At 42.5% G+C, this 18,795-nt stretch overlaps 1 protein-coding gene across 1 annotated transcript; it reads left to right on the plus strand.

Annotated features, from left to right (window-relative positions):
* Positions 1 to 981: 981 nt before the first annotated feature.
* upf3a (UPF3A regulator of nonsense mediated mRNA decay) lies at positions 982 to 14,271 on the plus strand (the record flags this gene model as incomplete). The annotated part of the gene is made up of 10 exons (XM_084309445.1): positions 982 to 1,128; positions 3,323 to 3,429; positions 5,344 to 5,450; positions 5,972 to 6,070; positions 11,518 to 11,628; positions 12,171 to 12,226; positions 12,337 to 12,495; positions 12,642 to 12,775; positions 12,904 to 13,195; positions 14,092 to 14,271. The coding sequence occupies 10 exons, from the start codon at positions 982 to 984 to the stop codon at positions 14,269 to 14,271; spliced, it is 1,392 nt and encodes a 463-aa protein (XP_084165571.1).
* Positions 14,272 to 18,795: the final 4,524 nt, after the last annotated feature.

The following is an 18,795-nucleotide window of genomic DNA, read 5'->3' on the forward strand; positions in this document are numbered from 1 at the left end:
TTCCAGTTCCAAGTCGAGATATCCACGGACGGTCACTGAGCCAGACCTCCAGCAGTCCGGACGCATGGAGCACTTCCTCCTCCTCCGACCCACCGCGCGAACTGAACCCCGGCGGCGCCGACAACCAGAGCGACCTCCTCCGGGGCGCGTCGATGTCGGACCCCTGACAACAAGAGGTGATGAACGAGCTGCTGCTCTTTCATCGTGGTGGTCCAGCATAATAATGTGAAGGTTCCAAAATACTATACAACGCCTTTGTGTTCTACAGCCTGTTGATTTCAGTGAATGTGTTTAATACTATAGCTGGACTTTAAAATTATTTGTTTATTAGTTTATCGTTATTTGCACTTATAAACATACATTCTGGAATAAAAGAAGTAAAAGAACAACAGTTCAAATGTGCAGGAAAGGTAAAAAAAAAAAAAAAAAAAAAAAAAAAAGGCTTATAAGCGACCTCCCCTCTTAAACCTATATAGGATAACTACACACAAAAAATCCCCCCCCCCCCCCCCACATTATTCACAAACACACATGATATCTCATACACACAGATACATACAATTTAAATAATGGCCCATTGCATCTGCTCATTTTGCTTTCGAAATGTTTGGCATTGCTGATGATCATGTATATAGCCTGTTGAGCACATTTATACATTTGAATGAGTTGTGGGAACAATTGTGCCTCTTAAATAATGTTATATCACGATCCAATAAAGCCCGGCCAAAAGGCGGCCAATTGTCTGTTGCAGATGTTTTGTTCTCTATTTGTTGCTTGCGTGTTTTCACAATCGATATTTTATATATTATGGTAAAAGTGTATAGGCCTATAATAAACACAGGCGGTGTGCCAGCTGGTTAGACACGAACGTAAACAGCTTCTCCTCCTATCGAGACGGTAGCTCTTTTACTCGCGATATCAGCCAAACTCTCGCGAGGAGCGCGCAGTGACGTTCGTAGGGGAGAGAGGAGATGGAGAGAAATGAGGTCTGAAAAGGACCAAATGACCGGTGGCCGGGAGAAAAGCGTCGTTGAGATCCAGTTTAGTAGAGATATCCCAAGAGAGCAAGAAGGCAACAACGCCGTCAATTCTAAGCAGAAGGAAGAGAAGAAAGAGATTTTCACAAAGGTACGTGCGCGCAGCTTTTTGCGATTGCGCATTGTTTACTGTATGCCGTGTATCGTGAGCAGGAGATATGGAGGAGGAGGTGGGATCAGTTCAGCACCGCGGACAGCGACAGCAGGGATACGGAGGGGAGCGACGCAAGACAGTGCCCTTGCATTTTAAGTGTTTAAATATTGACCATGTTCGACCATGTCTTAATATATTTTATGCGGACATAAAGCTTGCGGTTGCAGATAGCATGTATACACGAGAGGAGAGATTAAAGGTATGCAGAACATCATCCAGCTGATTGACAAGCTAAAAGCAATTGGTTTTGATAGTCTATCAGTGAGCTGGATGCAATCCTACCTTGAGGGGAGGGAACAGATGGTGGAGGTAAACGGTACCCTATCCCCCCCCCCTCACAGTGAGCTGTGGTGTTCCACAAGGAAGCATACTAGGACCGCTACTGTTCCTAATTTATGCAAATGACATGTCGTCAGCTTGTGACTGCAACTTGTTCCTGTTTGCGGACGACTCAGCCCTGCTGGTCTCTGACAAGAACAAGTTACAGGTTGAAAAAACCCTCAGCTCGGAACTAGGCAGAATCTGCATATGGCTCGCTGATAACAAACTATCATTACACATGGGCAAAACAGAGTCCATTCTCTTCGGTTCAAATAACAAACTCAGCAAGACCGACGGCTTCTCAGTTACAGTGGGTGACAATATTGTCACAAGGAAAGATGAAATTACCTACCTGGGTTCCATCCTAGAGGCTAATCTCTCCTGTGACAAAATGGCATCCAATGTAATAAAAAAAGTCAACCAACGAACTCGATTCTTGTACCGGATCTCCTCTCTGGTAAACAAGAACACCCTGAAGACTCTGGCAGGAGCACTCATTCAGGGGTACTACGACTATGCTTGCACCTCATGGTACCAAAGCACCTCAAAGGCGCTAAAAACAAAATTACAAACATCTCAAAACAAACTGGTCAGACTACTGCTTGACCTTACTCCTAGAACCCACCTCACCCCTGCCCACTTTGACAACCTAGGATGGCTTAGAGTAGACGACAGAGTACAACAACTTGCAATGGGCCTGGTCTACAAGATACACTACACGACCAAGGTACCCATGTACATGTCAAAATACTTCCCAAAGGTCAGTGAATACCACGATCACAACACCAGAGGGAGCTCCACAAATCATGTTAAACCCAGATTCGGCTCAAATAAGGGACTAAACACGTTTCGCAATTATGCCACATCAATGTGGAACGCCCTACCCAAAGCTGTAAAGGAATGTGGATCACTACCCACTTTCAAAACCTCTCAAGGGACACCTACGGGAGACTGCAATTCAACACTGGCCCCTGTAAATATCCTAACCCAACCCCCTCCAATGTACAGTCATTTACCTAGTATGGTTTTGTCAATAGTTCAATGTACATTTGTGTTTGTTTGTACAGTGTCTCCTCCCCCCCCCCCCCCTCAATGTACAGTGTTACTTGTTTATACAGTGTGCCCCCCGGCCCCCCCCCCCCCCAACCACCTCCAATGTAAATTACCCAGTATGGTTGTCAATATCCCAATGTACCCAACCCCCCCCACCCAACCTCCTCCAATGTACAGTTTCTACGTCAAATGTATATACTCCCTTTTCTTGACTCCTTCTGTATCACAAACAGTACTGTATTTGCAAATCTGGTATGTCATAAATGTATAGATGTAGCAGTACTGACTATCTGTATGTCATGTATGTCATATATGTCTATATGAATTGAAAATGGGGGACCCTGATGGAAACAAGACAAACGTCTTTCTCAGGTCTGCATCCCCTTAACAATTGTATGTATTGAGCCGTACTGTATTGTACCCATTCTGCAATCTGTTAAATAAAGTTTTCATTCATTCATTCATTCATTTCATTCATTCATCCTGCCCTTGTATGAACACTGTCGTGTGTGTGTCTCACATGGTCATCGCTGATTAAGTCATATTATTGTAGCCTAGAGTTGTCTTAACAGTTTACAATATCTATTTTCACCAGTACAGGTTCTCAAGTCATGTTTTGTTAAGCTGTATTAGTTACAGTGGGCTACTAACTACAGGAAGAACAGACCATACAAACGGCAACACCAGCCTTACAGAGAAAACAATCCCATCATAGAGAATCTGAACAAAATGCTTCACATAAACAATTTGGTTACAGGTGGTAATTCGAAGGCTTCCACCTAACCTGTCAAAAGAGCAGCTAGAAGAACACCTCAGCCCTCTTCCATCCTATGACTACTTCGAGTTCTTCCCAGCGGATCAAAGGTAATGATATGATAGCATGAGCCTATATTGACTGAACAGATAAACAGCTAAAATGTGTCTACAGTCACCTGGGGAAATGGGCTAATGAACCTAAAGTAAATAGAGCCTGCACACTTCAAGAGGGTTTGTGAGCGCCCTGCACAATGTTCCTGCAGGGTGGTAACTAAGCAGTAATAATAGTATCCAACATGAAAGTAATCCAACACACACACACCAGGTGTTGTGAAGGATCAGATTAAACCGAATATATATATTTATTTATGGATATATATTGAATAGTATTTGTATATCGTTTGATATCCCTTGTATATTCCTTGTACATATACACGGAATATCCCTTTATTCTACTACAGCCCATAATAGTTCATTCTCTTATTGGACAAAAGGACCAGGCGCCAGGGACCAGCCCCTGGCGTTCAAGTTCAAAGGTACCGACGAGACATGCCCTTACTAGCCCCAGCTCCGCGCAGGAATACGGCTACCGAAAGCAGAGCGGCACTACTTGTCCACCGTGCATATAAATATGGCGCAAGAAATGTAGAATTCCTTTTAGTCCTTTACCCTTCTACCCAACTAAGTAACAAGACGTGAAGCCTCACCCCACGATACCGCGTGCGGTGTAGTACGGCCTGTTTGGCCTTAGAATAGCAGTGAGACCTCGTGCGAATTAATAGCTGAATTGCCAGAGTTTGGCACCGTATTTCTATTAAGTAATAATAGTCTATTATGTATGGTGCATCGTGCGGTTAGAGTTCTAAAGTGAGCAGCACCCCCATCGCTTCCTCGTGTTATCTAGAGTCTTAACCAGGTTGGGCAGACCACACGTGGTGCTTTCATCCGAGGAGTTCTAGGCGAGGACCGAGTGGACCTGCACATTGTATTACCTACCCCGACGACTGCTGAGCCCTATACGGCATGGAATATCTATTTGCTTTGGTGCTTTGATTTGTGGAGCGGATAATCGCCAACACCGGTGAGTGTTGGATTTACCCCGAGAGGAGCCAAGGTGAGACGGCGCTCAGACCAGACTGAGGTCGCCTAGCTTCTTCTTTGTTGTGGACCTACAGCTACAGCTACAGCTATCGTCTACAAGAGAGCCCAAGTGTATTCATCTGTGGATCAAGATTCTACGGGCACTGTGTTCTGTACCTGAATTCTCCCTAGAAATCGTTGACCAGACGGGATACAGCCGACGGCTCTCCTACCCCCCCTACTGGCTTACAACCGGCAGGACCCTTTACAGTATATCCCGCTATAATCATTAAGTGCCATCGTTATAATTCCCTAAGAGCCAGGTTGTATACTTGCTTCCTGCGTAACCAGAGATTGGACATTCAGTGTTGATTTGCCTACGAATACTCATTTGCCTTACAAGTGCATTCAAATCATAAATGTAATAAGTAACTATTATATGTACCCTTTGCTATATATTAAATATTTGACTATTACCTTTGTGTGGACCTGATTTCATATGTGGGAAAGTGTTCATCATACTTAGATATCGTGTACTGTATGGCCAGTAGTTAAAGTACATAAAGTGGTAGTGGTTTAATGATACCATACTTATCAATACAGTCAGGGAATTGTACCCCTCAGTTACACCAGGGGTCTTCAGATCAACATTTTATTTTATTTGATATAAATCCTGTTTTATATGACTTTCATGAAATGGAATATAAATTATTTCAACACTCTTGTGTGCTGGATTATATGTATCCATAAAAATAGGAATACATAAGTTTCTATAAATGTTATTATGGGTGTGTGCAGAATGTGATCTTTTATCCTGATTGCTCTGCCTATATATTTTTCTTCTCATATAGCAACCAAACATTTCCCCTGCACTGAACACTGAATTGAATCACATCATGCAGCCTTTAGGTTTGTGGCTTGTGACACTGTCTCTCTCTGCAGCCTGTATCCTCACCTGTTCTCCAGAGCTTATATCAACTTCAAAAGCCCAGAGGATATCCTGCTCTTTAGAGACCGCTTTGATGGTTACGTCTTCATTGATAACAAAGGTAACTCTGTCCAACAGATCTTTATGTCATTGATTTCAACTGGCACCTTATATAAAAAAATATATACTATCATTTTGGTACTTGATGTGTGGCATTCTTTGGCAGAACATATTATGGTGAGGTTTTTATGTTGGCCTAATCAATAACCAAAGAGTAAAAGTCATTCATTTCTGCACGTCAAACAAAACAATGCTGGTACCTGTCAAATATGAGACCCCCATGTTTTATTACAAAGTCGAGCAGTGGGAATTAGTTTATGGTGCCATAGAGATGAGTTCCAAACCATCTAATGAGAGGAAACATAATACAAGGAGTGTGCTCTGTCTATAGACTAACAGTATTCTATAGACACAGCACGGTGGTATGGATAAAGATGTTATCCGGGGTGCCATAGTTACCATTTGATTACAAAATATTTTGATGATCTACCTTTGTTTTCAATATTGACACACAGGCCAGGAGCACTCGGCTGTGGTAAAGTCTGGTGATAATCTACCGTTCTCTTCAATATTGACACACAGGCCAGGAGTACCCAGCTGTGGTAGAGTTTGCGCCCTTTCAGAAAATCTCCAAAAAGAAGCTCAAGAAGAAAGATGCCAAAGCTGGCAGCATTGAAGAAGGTATTGGACACCAGACAGAGAGGTTATCCTGGTATTACAGTACTGGACACCAGACAGAGAGGTTATCCTGGTATTACAGTACTGGACACCAGACAGAGAGGTTATCCTGGTATTACAGTACTGGACACCAGACAGAGAGGTTATCCTGGTATTACAGTACTGGACACCAGACAGAGAGGTTATCCTGGTATTACAGTACTGGACACCAGACAGAGAGGTTATCCTGGTATTACAGTACTGGACACCAGACAGAGAGGTTATCCTGGTATTACAGTATTGGACACCAGACAGAGAGGTTATCCTGGTATTACAGTACTGGACACCAGACAGAGAGGTTATCCTGGTATTACAGTACTGGACACCAGACAGAGAGGTTATCCTGGTATTACAGTACTGGACACCAGACCGAGAGGTTATCCTGGTATTACAGTACTGGACACCAGACAGAGAGGTTATCCTGGTATTACAGTACTGGACACCAGACAGAGAGGTTATCCTGGTATTACAGTACTGGACACCAGACAGAGAGGTTATCCTGGTATTACAGTACTGGACACCAGACAGAGAGGTTATCCTGGTATTACAGTACTGGACACCAGACAGAGAGGTTATCCTGGTATTACAGTACTGGACACCAGACAGAGAGGTTATCCTGGTATTACAGTACTGGACACCAGACAGAGAGGTTATCCTGGTATTACAGTACTGGACACCAGACAGAGAGGTTATCCTGGTATTACAGTACTGGACACCAGACTGAACCACCTGAGAGGTTATCCTGGTATTACAGTACTGGACTACAGACTGATCCACCTGAGAGGTTATCCTGGTATTACAGTACTGGACTACAGGACTGATCCACCTGAGAGGTTATCCTGGTATTACAGACAGTACTGGACTACAGGACTGATCCACCTGAGAGGTTATCCTGGTATTACTGTACTGGACTACAGGACTGATCCACCTGAGAGGTTATCCTGGTATTACAGTACTGGACTACAGACTGATCCACCTGAGAGGTTATCCTGGTATTACAGTACTGGGCTACAGGACTGATCCACAGAGAGGTTATCCTGGTATTACAGTACTGGACTACAGACTGAACCACCTGAGAGGTTATCCTGGTATTACAGTACTGGACTACAGACTGAACCACCTGAGAGGTTATCCTGGTATTACAGTACTGGACTACAGGACTGATCCACAGAGAGGTTATCCTGGTATTACAGTACTGGACTACAGACTGAACCACCTGAGAGGTTATCCTGGTATTACAGTACTGGACTACAGGCTGATCCACAGAGAGGTTATCCTGGTATTACAGTACTGGACTACAGACTGATCCACCTGAGAGGTTATCCTGGTATTACAGTAATGGACTACAGGACTGATCCACAGAGAGGTTATCCTGGTATTACAGTACTGGACTACAGGCTGATCCACAGAGAGGTTATCCTGGTATTACAGTACTGGACTACAGGACTGATCCACAGAGAGGTTATCCTGGTATTACAGTACTGGACTACAGGACTGATCCACAGAGAGGTTATCCTGGTATTACAGTACTGGACTACAGGCTGATCCACAGAGAGGTTATCCTGGTATTACAGTACTGGACTACAGACTGAACCACCTGAGAGGTTATCCTGGTATTACAGTACTGGACTACAGACTGAACCACCTGAGAGGTTATCCTGGTATTACAGTACTGGACTACAGACTGAACCACCTGAGAGGTTATCCTGGTATTACAGTACTGGACTACAGGACTGATCCACCTGAGAGGTTATCCTGGTATTACAGTACTGGACTACAGGACTGATCCACAGAGAGGTTATCCTGGTATTACAGTACTGGACTACAGACTGAACCACCTGAGAGGTTATCCTGGTATTACAGTACTGGACTACAGGCTGATCCACCTGAGAGGTTATCCTGGTATTACAGTACTGGACTACAGGCTGATCCACCTGAGAGGTTATCCTGGTATTACAGTAATGGACTACAGGACTGATCCACAGAGAGGTTATCCTGGTATTACAGTACTGGACTACAGACTGTGATCCACAGAGAGGTTATCCTGGTATTACAGTACTGGACTACAGGCTGATCCACAGAGAGGTTATCCTGGTATTACAGTACTGGACTACAGACTGATCCACCTGAGAGGTTATCCTGGTATTACAGTACTGGACTACAGACTGAACCACCTGAGAGGTTATCCTGGTATTACAGTACTGGACTACAGGACTGATCCACCTGAGAGGTTATCCTGGTATTACAGTACTGGACTACAGACTGATCCACCTGAGAGGTTATCCTGGTATTACAGTACTGGACTACAGGACTGATCCACAGAGAGGTTATCCTGGTATTACAGTACTGGACTACAGACTGAACCACCTGAGAGGTTATCCTGGTATTACAGTACTGGACTACAGACTGAACCACCTGAGAGGTTATCCTGGTATTACAGTACTGGACTACAGACTGAACCACCTGAGAGGTTATCCTGGTATTACAGTACTGGACTACAGACTGAACCACCTGAGAGGTTATCCTGGTATTACAGTACTGGACTACAGGACTGATCCACCTGAGAGGTTATCCTGGTATTACAGTACTGGACTACAGGCTGATCCACAGAGAGGTTATCCTGGTATTACAGTACTGGACTACAGACTGAACCACCTGAGAGGTTATCCTGGTATTACAGTACTGGACTACAGGCTGATCCACCTGAGAGGTTATCCTGGTATTACAGTACTGGACTACAGGCTGATCCACAGAGAGGTTATCCTGGTATTACAGTACTGGACTACAGACTGAACCACCTGAGAGGTTATCCTGGTATTACAGTACTGGACTACAGGCTGATCCACCTGAGAGGTTATCCTGGTATTACAGTACTGGACTACAGGCTGATCCACCTGAGAGGTTATCCTGGTATTACAGTAATGGACTACAGGACTGATCCACAGAGAGGTTATCCTGGTATTACAGTACTGGACTACAGACTGTGATCCACAGAGAGGTTATCCTGGTATTACAGTACTGGACTACAGGCTGATCCACAGAGAGGTTATCCTGGTATTACAGTACTGGACTACAGACTGAACCACCTGAGAGGTTATCCTGGTATTACAGTACTGGACTACAGGACTGATCCACCTGAGAGGTTATCCTGGTATTACAGTACTGGACTACAGACTGATCCACCTGAGAGGTTATCCTGGTATTACAGTACTGGACTACAGGACTGATCCACAGAGAGGTTATCCTGGTATTACAGTACTGGACTACAGACTGAACCACCTGAGAGGTTATCCTGGTATTACAGTACTGGACTACAGACTGTGATCCACAGAGAGGTTATCCTGGTATTACAGTACTGGACTACAGGCTGATCCACAGAGAGGTTATCCTGGTATTACAGTACTGGACTACAGACTGATCCACCTGAGAGGTTATCCTGGTATTACAGTAATGGACTACAGGACTGATCCACAGAGAGGTTATCCTGGTATTACAGTACTGGACTACAGACTGATCCACCTGAGAGGTTATCCTGGTATTACAGTACTGGACTACAGACTGATCCACCTGAGAGGTTATCCTGGTATTACAGTACTGGACTACAGACTGAACCACCTGAGAGGTTATCCTGGTATTACAGTACTGGACTACAGACTGAACCACCTGAGAGGTTATCCTGGTATTACAGTACTGGACTACAGACTGAACCACCTGAGAGGTTATCCTGGTATTACAGTACTGGACTACAGGCTGATCCACCTGAGAGGTTATCCTGGTATTACAGTACTGGACTACAGACTGATCCACCTGAGAGGTTATCCTGGTATTACAGTACTGGGCTACAGGCTGATCCACAGAGAGGTTATCCTGGTATTACAGTACTGGACTACAGGCTGATCCACCTGAGAGGTTATCCTGGTATTACAGTACTGGACTACAGGCTGATCCACCTGAGAGGTTATCCTGGTATTACAGTACTGGACTACAGACTGATCCACCTGAGAGGTTATCCTGGTATTACAGTACTGGGCTACAGACTGATCCACAGAGAGGTTATCCTGGTATTACAGTACTGGACTACAGGCTGATCCACAGAGAGGTTATCCTGGTATTACAGTACTGGACTACAGGCTGATCCACAGAGAGGTTATCCTGGTATTACAGTAATGGACTACAGACTGATCCACCTGAGAGGTTATCCTGGTATTACAGTACTGGACTACAGACTGAACCACCTGAGAGGTTATCCTGGTATTACAGTACTGGGCTACAGGACTGATCCACCTGAGAGGTTATCCTGGTATTACAGTACTGGACTACAGGCTGATCCACAGAGAGGTTATCCTGGTATTACAGTACTGGACTACAGGACTGATCCACCTGAGAGGTTATCCTGGTATTACAGTACTGGACTACAGACTGTGATCCACAGAGAGGTTATCCTGGTATTACAGTACTGGACTACAGACTGAACCACCTGAGAGGTTATCCTGGTATTACAGTACTGGACTACAGACTGAACCACCTGAGAGGTTATCCTGGTATTACAGTACTGGACTACAGACTGTGATCCATCTTAAAGGAGCATGTCAACATTAACTGCATTTCCCATAATGTTGGCGTGTTCCTTTTAAAGGTTATCCTGGTATACAGGGCTGACCTCTGCCATGTAACAGGTTACATGTACATTTATTACAGTACCCTGATTAATAATAAAAAAGTCAAAGTAAAAATATACATCTTTATGATTGAAATTCATGATGTAGATTATTCTAAGTAGCATCTGATTCTGATTCAATTTCTCGACAATAGGGCCTATTTGAAGGAAATAAAGCAAAGCAATAATATTGATATATTATAATTGGCATTACTGGGATCATCGGCTTTACAAATACCTTTGATAAAACAGGTGATTTCCTGTTTGGTGATGCGACTATACAAACCTCTATAAACACGGACCGCATTCAGGACAGTTCAGTTGAATCTTTCAATATTTATTTTACATTATCAAGATTAATATAAATAGCAGCCATTTTGGCTCTTCTGCCTTCTTCAGTGGCTGTGGCTCTCTCTATACAACCTTCATTTTACACCTCTTGAAACAGTGGTAGTAGGCTAGGCTAGATGACAATAAGAGTACTGATTGATGTCGAGTACTGATTGAAGTTAGACTGTTTTACTTCACATCCTCTTGACTTTGGAGGTAAAGTAATCCAAAAATAATAAGATTACATCACCAAGTCTAAACAATCTAATGGATTTTGAATTGACCTTATTGAGCCTGCTGACAGACACCCAAATTATTATTCTAGTGTGTGTTCCTGACTGATTAGCTCAGTTTGGCTTCCCATTACTTTAAATATGATGCCATATTATTCCTGACCCCGCCCACCCGGGCCGTCTCTCCTCAGATCCAGAGTACAAGCGCTTCCTGGAGAACTACTCCTGTGATGAGGAGAAGTCGATGGCCAACCCTGAGACCCTGCTGGGAGAGATAGAGGCCAAGACCAGGGAGCTCATAGGTACAGTAGCATGGCCCACAGGCCCACACAGTAAATTTCACAGAGTAAATTTTACAGTTTGAGTTTCAGTTTGAGTAAAATGTACTCGATTTGAGTAAAATTTACTCTGCGAAATTTACTGTGCAGTTTATGTAGTGGTTCATGAGTTGCAATTAGGGCTGTCCCCTCTTAGTGGACTCATTGATTTATGTATGTATATCCTAGGAAACTATATGCACAGCTAATTAGTTATTATTATTAACTAGTTGGGACAAAATCCCATGACTATTAGTTTAATTGGTTTAGTTTAGGATGACTAGTTTCAACAAGATGTATATATAATAAGAAAAAAAGAATAATAATAATATATATATATATATATATATATATATATATATATATATATATATATATATATATATATATATATATATATATATATATATATATATATATATATATAGTTATTACTCCACAGAGTTGCAACCACTTGTGCAAAAAGAATATTGGACCTAAATCTCCCTTCTTTTTCCTTTGGACATTGTGTAACGGCTTGGTTTCAGCCAAAAGAACGACTCCACTTTTGGAATACATCAAGAATAAGAAACTTGAAAAACAGGCAAGAAAATAACCGTTTATTTTAAGATTTTCCACTTTTTCAAGTATTTTCTTTTTTACACGTTGAAATGATTCTCGTAAAGTTTAAAAAATATATATATATCTTGGCAGAGAATCCGAGAGGAGAAAAGAGAGGAGAGGAGACGAAGGGAGCTGGAGAAGAAGCGGCAAAGGGAGGAGGAGAAGAGGAAGAGGAGGGAGGAGGAGAGACGCAAAAGGAAGGAGGCAGAGAAGCAGAAGAAACTGTCTGAGAAGGACATCAAAATCAAGGTGTCTTCTTTAACTTTACGTTTGCTTTCTGAATGAAAGATTGTAGAAAATATATGAAGAGTTTGTCATGTTCAACAAACATTTTAGTTGACAATATGGTAGTTCTAGAGCCCTATGTGTTTATTTGTCTTCTCTGCTCACCTTAGCTCCTGAAGAAGAGCGACAGGGACGATGACGTGGATTCGGAGCGTCTGAAGGACAAAGGGGACAGTGGTGAGACAGAGAGGGGCAAATGGGAGAAATCCGGTGGACAAATGAAGTCAAAGGAACATAAGGACAAGTAAGGAGCTTGAGTCGTATGGCATGATCGGTGATAAAAACTCTAGAAATCATACAATTTAATAAAATGAGCATTTGGTATTATTTCAATTATCTGGTGTCTCATGCAATGTCCACTTTTGTCACTAGGGGTCTGCCCGAGAGCGACAAGGAGCAGCACGGGCGCCGGCAGAGAGACAAGGACCACCGTGGGAAAGACGACGAGAGGAAGCGACAGCGCCACCATTATGAATTTGACAAGTTTATGAGGCGCAAAGATGAGACAAAGTGGGGCAAGGGCTACTGCCAGGACAGAGCCAAGAAAGAGGGGCATCACCAGGGCTACTCCTACTGCCCCGACGGGGCAGACAAACTGGGCAAGGAGGACAGGGAGGATCTGGGTAGCAGGAAGGATCGCCTGCGAAACAAGGTGAGCGAGAAGGTGAGCGCGAGAATGGCGGTTGGGTACACCGCTAAAGCTCTTTTCCTCATAACCTGTGCACCGCAGTCACGTAATCCAGAGTGTTGATTGTTTATTATAGTGTACCTTTGTGGTTTATGGATAATGATATGCTGCTTGTGTGCAGGAAAGTAGCCGCATTGCCTGCATTTTTACTTCAACTCAACATCTACAAGTAGTATTGGATACGCGGTCATCCTATTTGGGTTGGCGAGATTTGAAATGTGGCACATACAGTTCGGTACATAAAATAGACGGTATATCGTCACATAAAACGGTATACTGCACAAATACAGTATATCTGCATAACTGCTGAAGTAACGCACCCTTTTGGGCTGCTCATTGACCCAGGTCATGTTTCTCAGTCTGTGTTAGTGCATCAGGACAGAGGGACGTCCCACTCAGAGGGGCCACACCAGATAGGAGGGGCTCTGCCAGCCAAGGTACAGATAGCCCTTTTACATATGAGGGGACAAGTACGTATATACTATAACATGGGAAGGGGGCTAACAACAGCTTTTGATGATTACTAGTTATTGCAAGGGGGGGGCGACGCCAATCATTCAAGAGGTAGGCCAACAATAGATATGATTTACAATACCAGGTAAAATTAGGCCAAGATATGCACAGCTATATTGATGATACTGATAATACAATGGATGCTATATTCATAACCGGCATGTTAAAGCTTTTTTACATCAGCGATCACAATTCGAAAAGTTTTGCTACTACTCTATTGTAACAAATGGCTAAGAGGAGAAACATGTAAAGTTAACTCTATCCCTCCAGAGCCCAGAGAGTGCTTTGGATTGTGGTTGTTGTTGACACGGCGCGTTGCTCTTCTCTCCCATGTGTCTGCTCTCTCGTTTCCCTGACAGGATCGTCCCGCCATGCAGCTCTACCAGCCCGGCGCGCGCAACCGCAAGCGCATGAGTTCGGCGGGCAAAGGGTACGACTGCCTCCCCGGCGTCGGCCACTCGCCCGAGTCCGGAGGAGAACACTGCTACGAAGCCACGGTCACCATGGCAACAGGGTCAGAGAAGAGTAAGGATGAGTAGTCGGCACTAATTGTATAAACCTTCATGCCACGAATGCATGACGTCCTAGAATAACGGGAAATAATAAGAGGATGGAAACGAATGACGTCCAGAAATGGCTTCCCTCGTCGTTGCCACCATGGGAGACGGATCACATTGTGAGAAGTAGTTGTTGTCTCCCAGTGCTGGATGACTTCCTGTGACCTGTCCTCCTCTCATAATTCTAGGATAAGTCGAGGAAGCCCATGATCTATACTCAGCCGATACTCAGGCTTGTCTGATCATAATAAGTTATTGTGCTTTTAACACTTGGAAAGAGGAGGTGACTCCACTTGAGCAGAAACGGTGCGATTTTCTGAATTCATCAGCATTTCTTCTAATGGCATTGAGATGTTTGAATGTTTATCGTTTCTTTTTGTATGTTTTGACAATGATGCTTTATGAAATTTTGTATTACCCTGTTCAATATTCAAAGACATAAATATTGATTTGAAGCTTTAGCATAACTAATTGAAATAATGTGAGGAATAAGAATAATCACCCCCGATTATGATAGCACAACAGTAAACCTACTAGATGATGGTTTCCAATACAGTGCTCTGAATAATCCTTGGCACCCTGGGGAAATGGGAAGAAAAGATGAAAAACGATAAATGTTTTTATCAGTTTTATCTCACACTTTATTTTACCCTCTAGAGCGAAATCTAACCTTTAATTGAATTAACATTGTTCAATGAAAACAATGTATCAAGAAATTATTGTTTTTCTCTTAACCATGCATAATTAGCACCCTGAGGAATTATTATGAAAAATGTTTAATAGTGAGTGATATGTACAGACCTATGTGCAATTTCAGTGACTTTTTCTGTAATCAGTCCAATTTCTCCATTGACTTAATAAAGTTGGACATTAATTGAACATGAATGAACTTTAAAAAGTAAAATCTTAATCAGAATATACTGTAGGCTACATATATTCTATATCTCTCTAAATTAATTTTCTTTGAATAATTTTAACTCAATTAATGGTTAAGTGTCTCTAACACAGCCTTTTTGTTCACATTTACCTATAGGGTGCCACAAATTCTTAACGGCAGCTGTACATGCAATGTCCCAGATGCTATATTGCCAATGCTTTTGGTTGTTCCATAATGTTTTAAATGCTGCCTGCTAGCTAACGCTTTCTATTTGGTAAACCAATCCTCACACAGGGTTCACCCACCTTGTGGTTTTGTTTCTGAAGTGTGTAGCTATACGTAAGAGGCAGCTTGTTAAGTGTGTAGCTCTACCTGAGAGGCAGCTTGTTACATGTGGCTGTTTTGCCTGTGAAACCTGTGACCTCATCATCCTCAAGAGATCTTATTTCTAAGCATTTGTAGAAGGCTCGTTAAACTTGGATGTTTTTAAATAAAGTCTATAGATTTTACTGCAAAGAAATATAATGTAGGGAGAGTTTTATTCAAGGATATCGGACGGGGAAACAGAAATAGAGAAGAAATCCTGCGTGTAGTTTTGTGTGTGTGAATGAGAGGAGGAGATGTTACGGACAGAGACAGCAAGGTAGCTTCGTCAGTTGTCCTTCGTTACTATGTGTCTTAGGACAACTTGTACGTGATCTCGCTCCAAAGTGTCACAATGGTAGACGGCAAGACCTTTTTCCCGGTTATGACGAAGCTGCGTATCACCCATGAGCCAAGAAGAACATCTGTACTCTGTATGGATACTTTTCAAGGAGAAAGACGTGGGAGTGCCGAATTTGACACAAGATTATAATTTTCTACGCTGTTTGCACGGTTTTCTATCAACACTGTTAACTGTTTATGTAATGGAGGGGGGGGGGGGGGGGGGGGGGGACTAACATTGATCATTTGATTTAGTAATGTCTGTGTAATATGCCTTAGATGTTTTTGCACATACATTTGTGTATCATACCCCTTGTGTCATCTTGCTTTCTTCGTTTTACTTTTTTCAAAATGTGAAAACTTCAAATAAAGCTATTCAGCAGATAAGAGAAATCCATAAAGGTGTGTTTTACCCGTTTTCTCCCATGTGTGTCTGTTTTCACCATATCTTGAAGGGTAATGGCTGGATTGCCGTGACATTTGCTGTGCACATTCATGACCCCAAGATAAAGAAACAATTAAATGCTTTCAGGTGACACCATGGCACAGATGTGCTTATCTGCTGGCCCTTACGGGTAAATATTATTCATGACCACTAGAGGGAGAAACCGGTTGATTTGGGTGACCCTGTTACATTTCCTTTAGCGCCACCCTGTGGTTGTACAATATACCTAGGTCTGTTGAGACTGGCTACCGGTAACTCTCTTCAGGAGATTGTTAGGGCTTGGAGGAGGTCTGTACTCTACTGAGTGCATTCTTATATTTGTCTGTTGCTAACTATCTATAGTTCCATCCTCAGATCTCTATTAGTTTTGTGGATAGGCTACTGAATTTCTATATAAAATTATCCATTTCAAAGCATTTTAAAGGTGTGCACCAAAAACGGAAGAACGTGTGGGCTTGTACCGTACAAGAACTACACAAACTAGATTCTTGTACCGGATCTCCTCTCTGGTAAACAAGAATACCCTGAAGACTCTGGCAGGAGCACTCATTCAAGGGTACTACGACTATGCTTGCACCTCATGGTACCAAAGCACCTCAAAGGCTCTAAAAACTAAATTACAAACATCACAAAACAAACTGGTCAGACTACTGCTTGACCTGACTCCTAGAACCCACCTCACCCCTGCCCACTTTGACAACCTAGGATGGCTTAGAGTAGAAGACAGAGTACAGCAACTTGCAATGGGCCTGGTCTACAAGATACACTACACGACCAAGGTACCCATGTACATGTCAAAATACTTCCCAAAGGTCAGTGAATACCACGATCACAACACCAGAGGGAGCTCAACAAATCATGTTAAACCCAGATTCGGCTCAAACAAGGGACTAAACACGTTTCGCAATTATGCCACATCAATGTGGAACACCCTACCCAAAGCTGTAAAGGAATGTGAATCACTACCCACTTTCAAAACCACTCTCAAAGAACACCTACGGGAGACTGCAATTCGAAACTGGCCCCTGTAAATGTCCTAACCCAACCCCCTCCAATGTACAGTAAATGACCTAACCCAAGAATACACGAGACCCTCATCTTAGAACCAAGTATGGTTTAGGTCGATATTCCTATGTACAGTTTTGCTTGTACAGTTGTACAGTTTCCCCCACCCCGCCTACCCACAAATGTGAATCCCTACCCACATTCAAAACCGCTCTCAAAGAGCACCTACGGGAGGCTGCAATTCAAAACTGGCCACTGTAAATGTCCAGTCTCCTCACCATCATATGTATATATTTTCTGTTAGGATCTCTGGGTAACAGTACTGTATATTTGCATATCGTATATGTCACAAATGTAACTTCTATATATCTGTATTCATGTTTGTCCCTATGGCATAATTGTCATGTATGTTGTGTATGTCATAAATGTCATTATGAATTGAAAATGGGGGACCCTGATTTAAACAAGACAAACGTCTTTCTCTGGTCTGCATCCCCTGTATTGAGCCGTACTGTATTGTAGTCATTCTGCAATATGTTAAATAAGTTTTCATTCATTCATTCCTCCGAATGGAAGAGAAAGATGACCGATGTCGCCATCCTGTGGACAAAAGGCAAGCCTACAACAGCGCCATATGGAAAAACCTCTTCATTCATTCAAGTTAAAGGGCTAGTCCTTTGTCAGCACAGTCCATGCTGTAACTCACTGAAAGACCTGCCATTTTATAAATGATATCCCATTTTTAATGTATTATATTTTTTGTTTGTAATTTGTCCATCTAATATTCTGATCTTTCATTTCAACCTTTATTTAAAATCGTAAGCTTCTGAGGTGTCCCTCATTTACAGAAACGACGATTGTACAAAATGTAAACAGTATAATACAAGCAGTATTCACACATTTTTATTCTTATTTTTTTTATAATTTAAAATATCAGCTAAAACAGTTACAGGTAGTCACACAATGGTCTGAGATCATACGTTTAAACATTCCAAGGGAAGGGAGAACCTCCAATTTCAGAGAGTTGAAGGACACATTCCATGAGTTAGAGGCATCAAGGGGAAAAGCTGACTTCCCTCGATCAGAACAAATCTGAGGGACCCTAAGAACCATCCAGTCATTCGATATGTTCCAATATTCCAATCTAACAGTGAAGAGATATAAACAGGTTGTTTACCAATAAGGGCTTTACAAAATAAATAAATACCAGTGTTTGTTGCGCCTTTCTGTCATACAGGACACAATGGTGAGTATCATATCTGTCACCAGTAATAAACCTATGCTGAGTGATTTACAGAATCCAGAAGTTTAAGAGTTGATGCCGCAGCATATGCCTATAAATTACAACACCATAATCCAAAACTGATAAGACTGATTCAACTATTAGTTTCCTACTAAATAGATATATTTAGTTTACAATACATGTATAATGCTTAGTTGTTGCTTTTATTATAATATGTTGCATTGTATTATA

The sequence above is a fragment of the Notolepis coatsorum genome, assembly GCF_963971535.1.
Source record: "Notolepis coatsorum genome assembly, chromosome: 3".
NCBI classification, from domain to species: Eukaryota; Metazoa; Chordata; class Actinopteri; order Aulopiformes; family Paralepididae; genus Notolepis; species Notolepis coatsorum.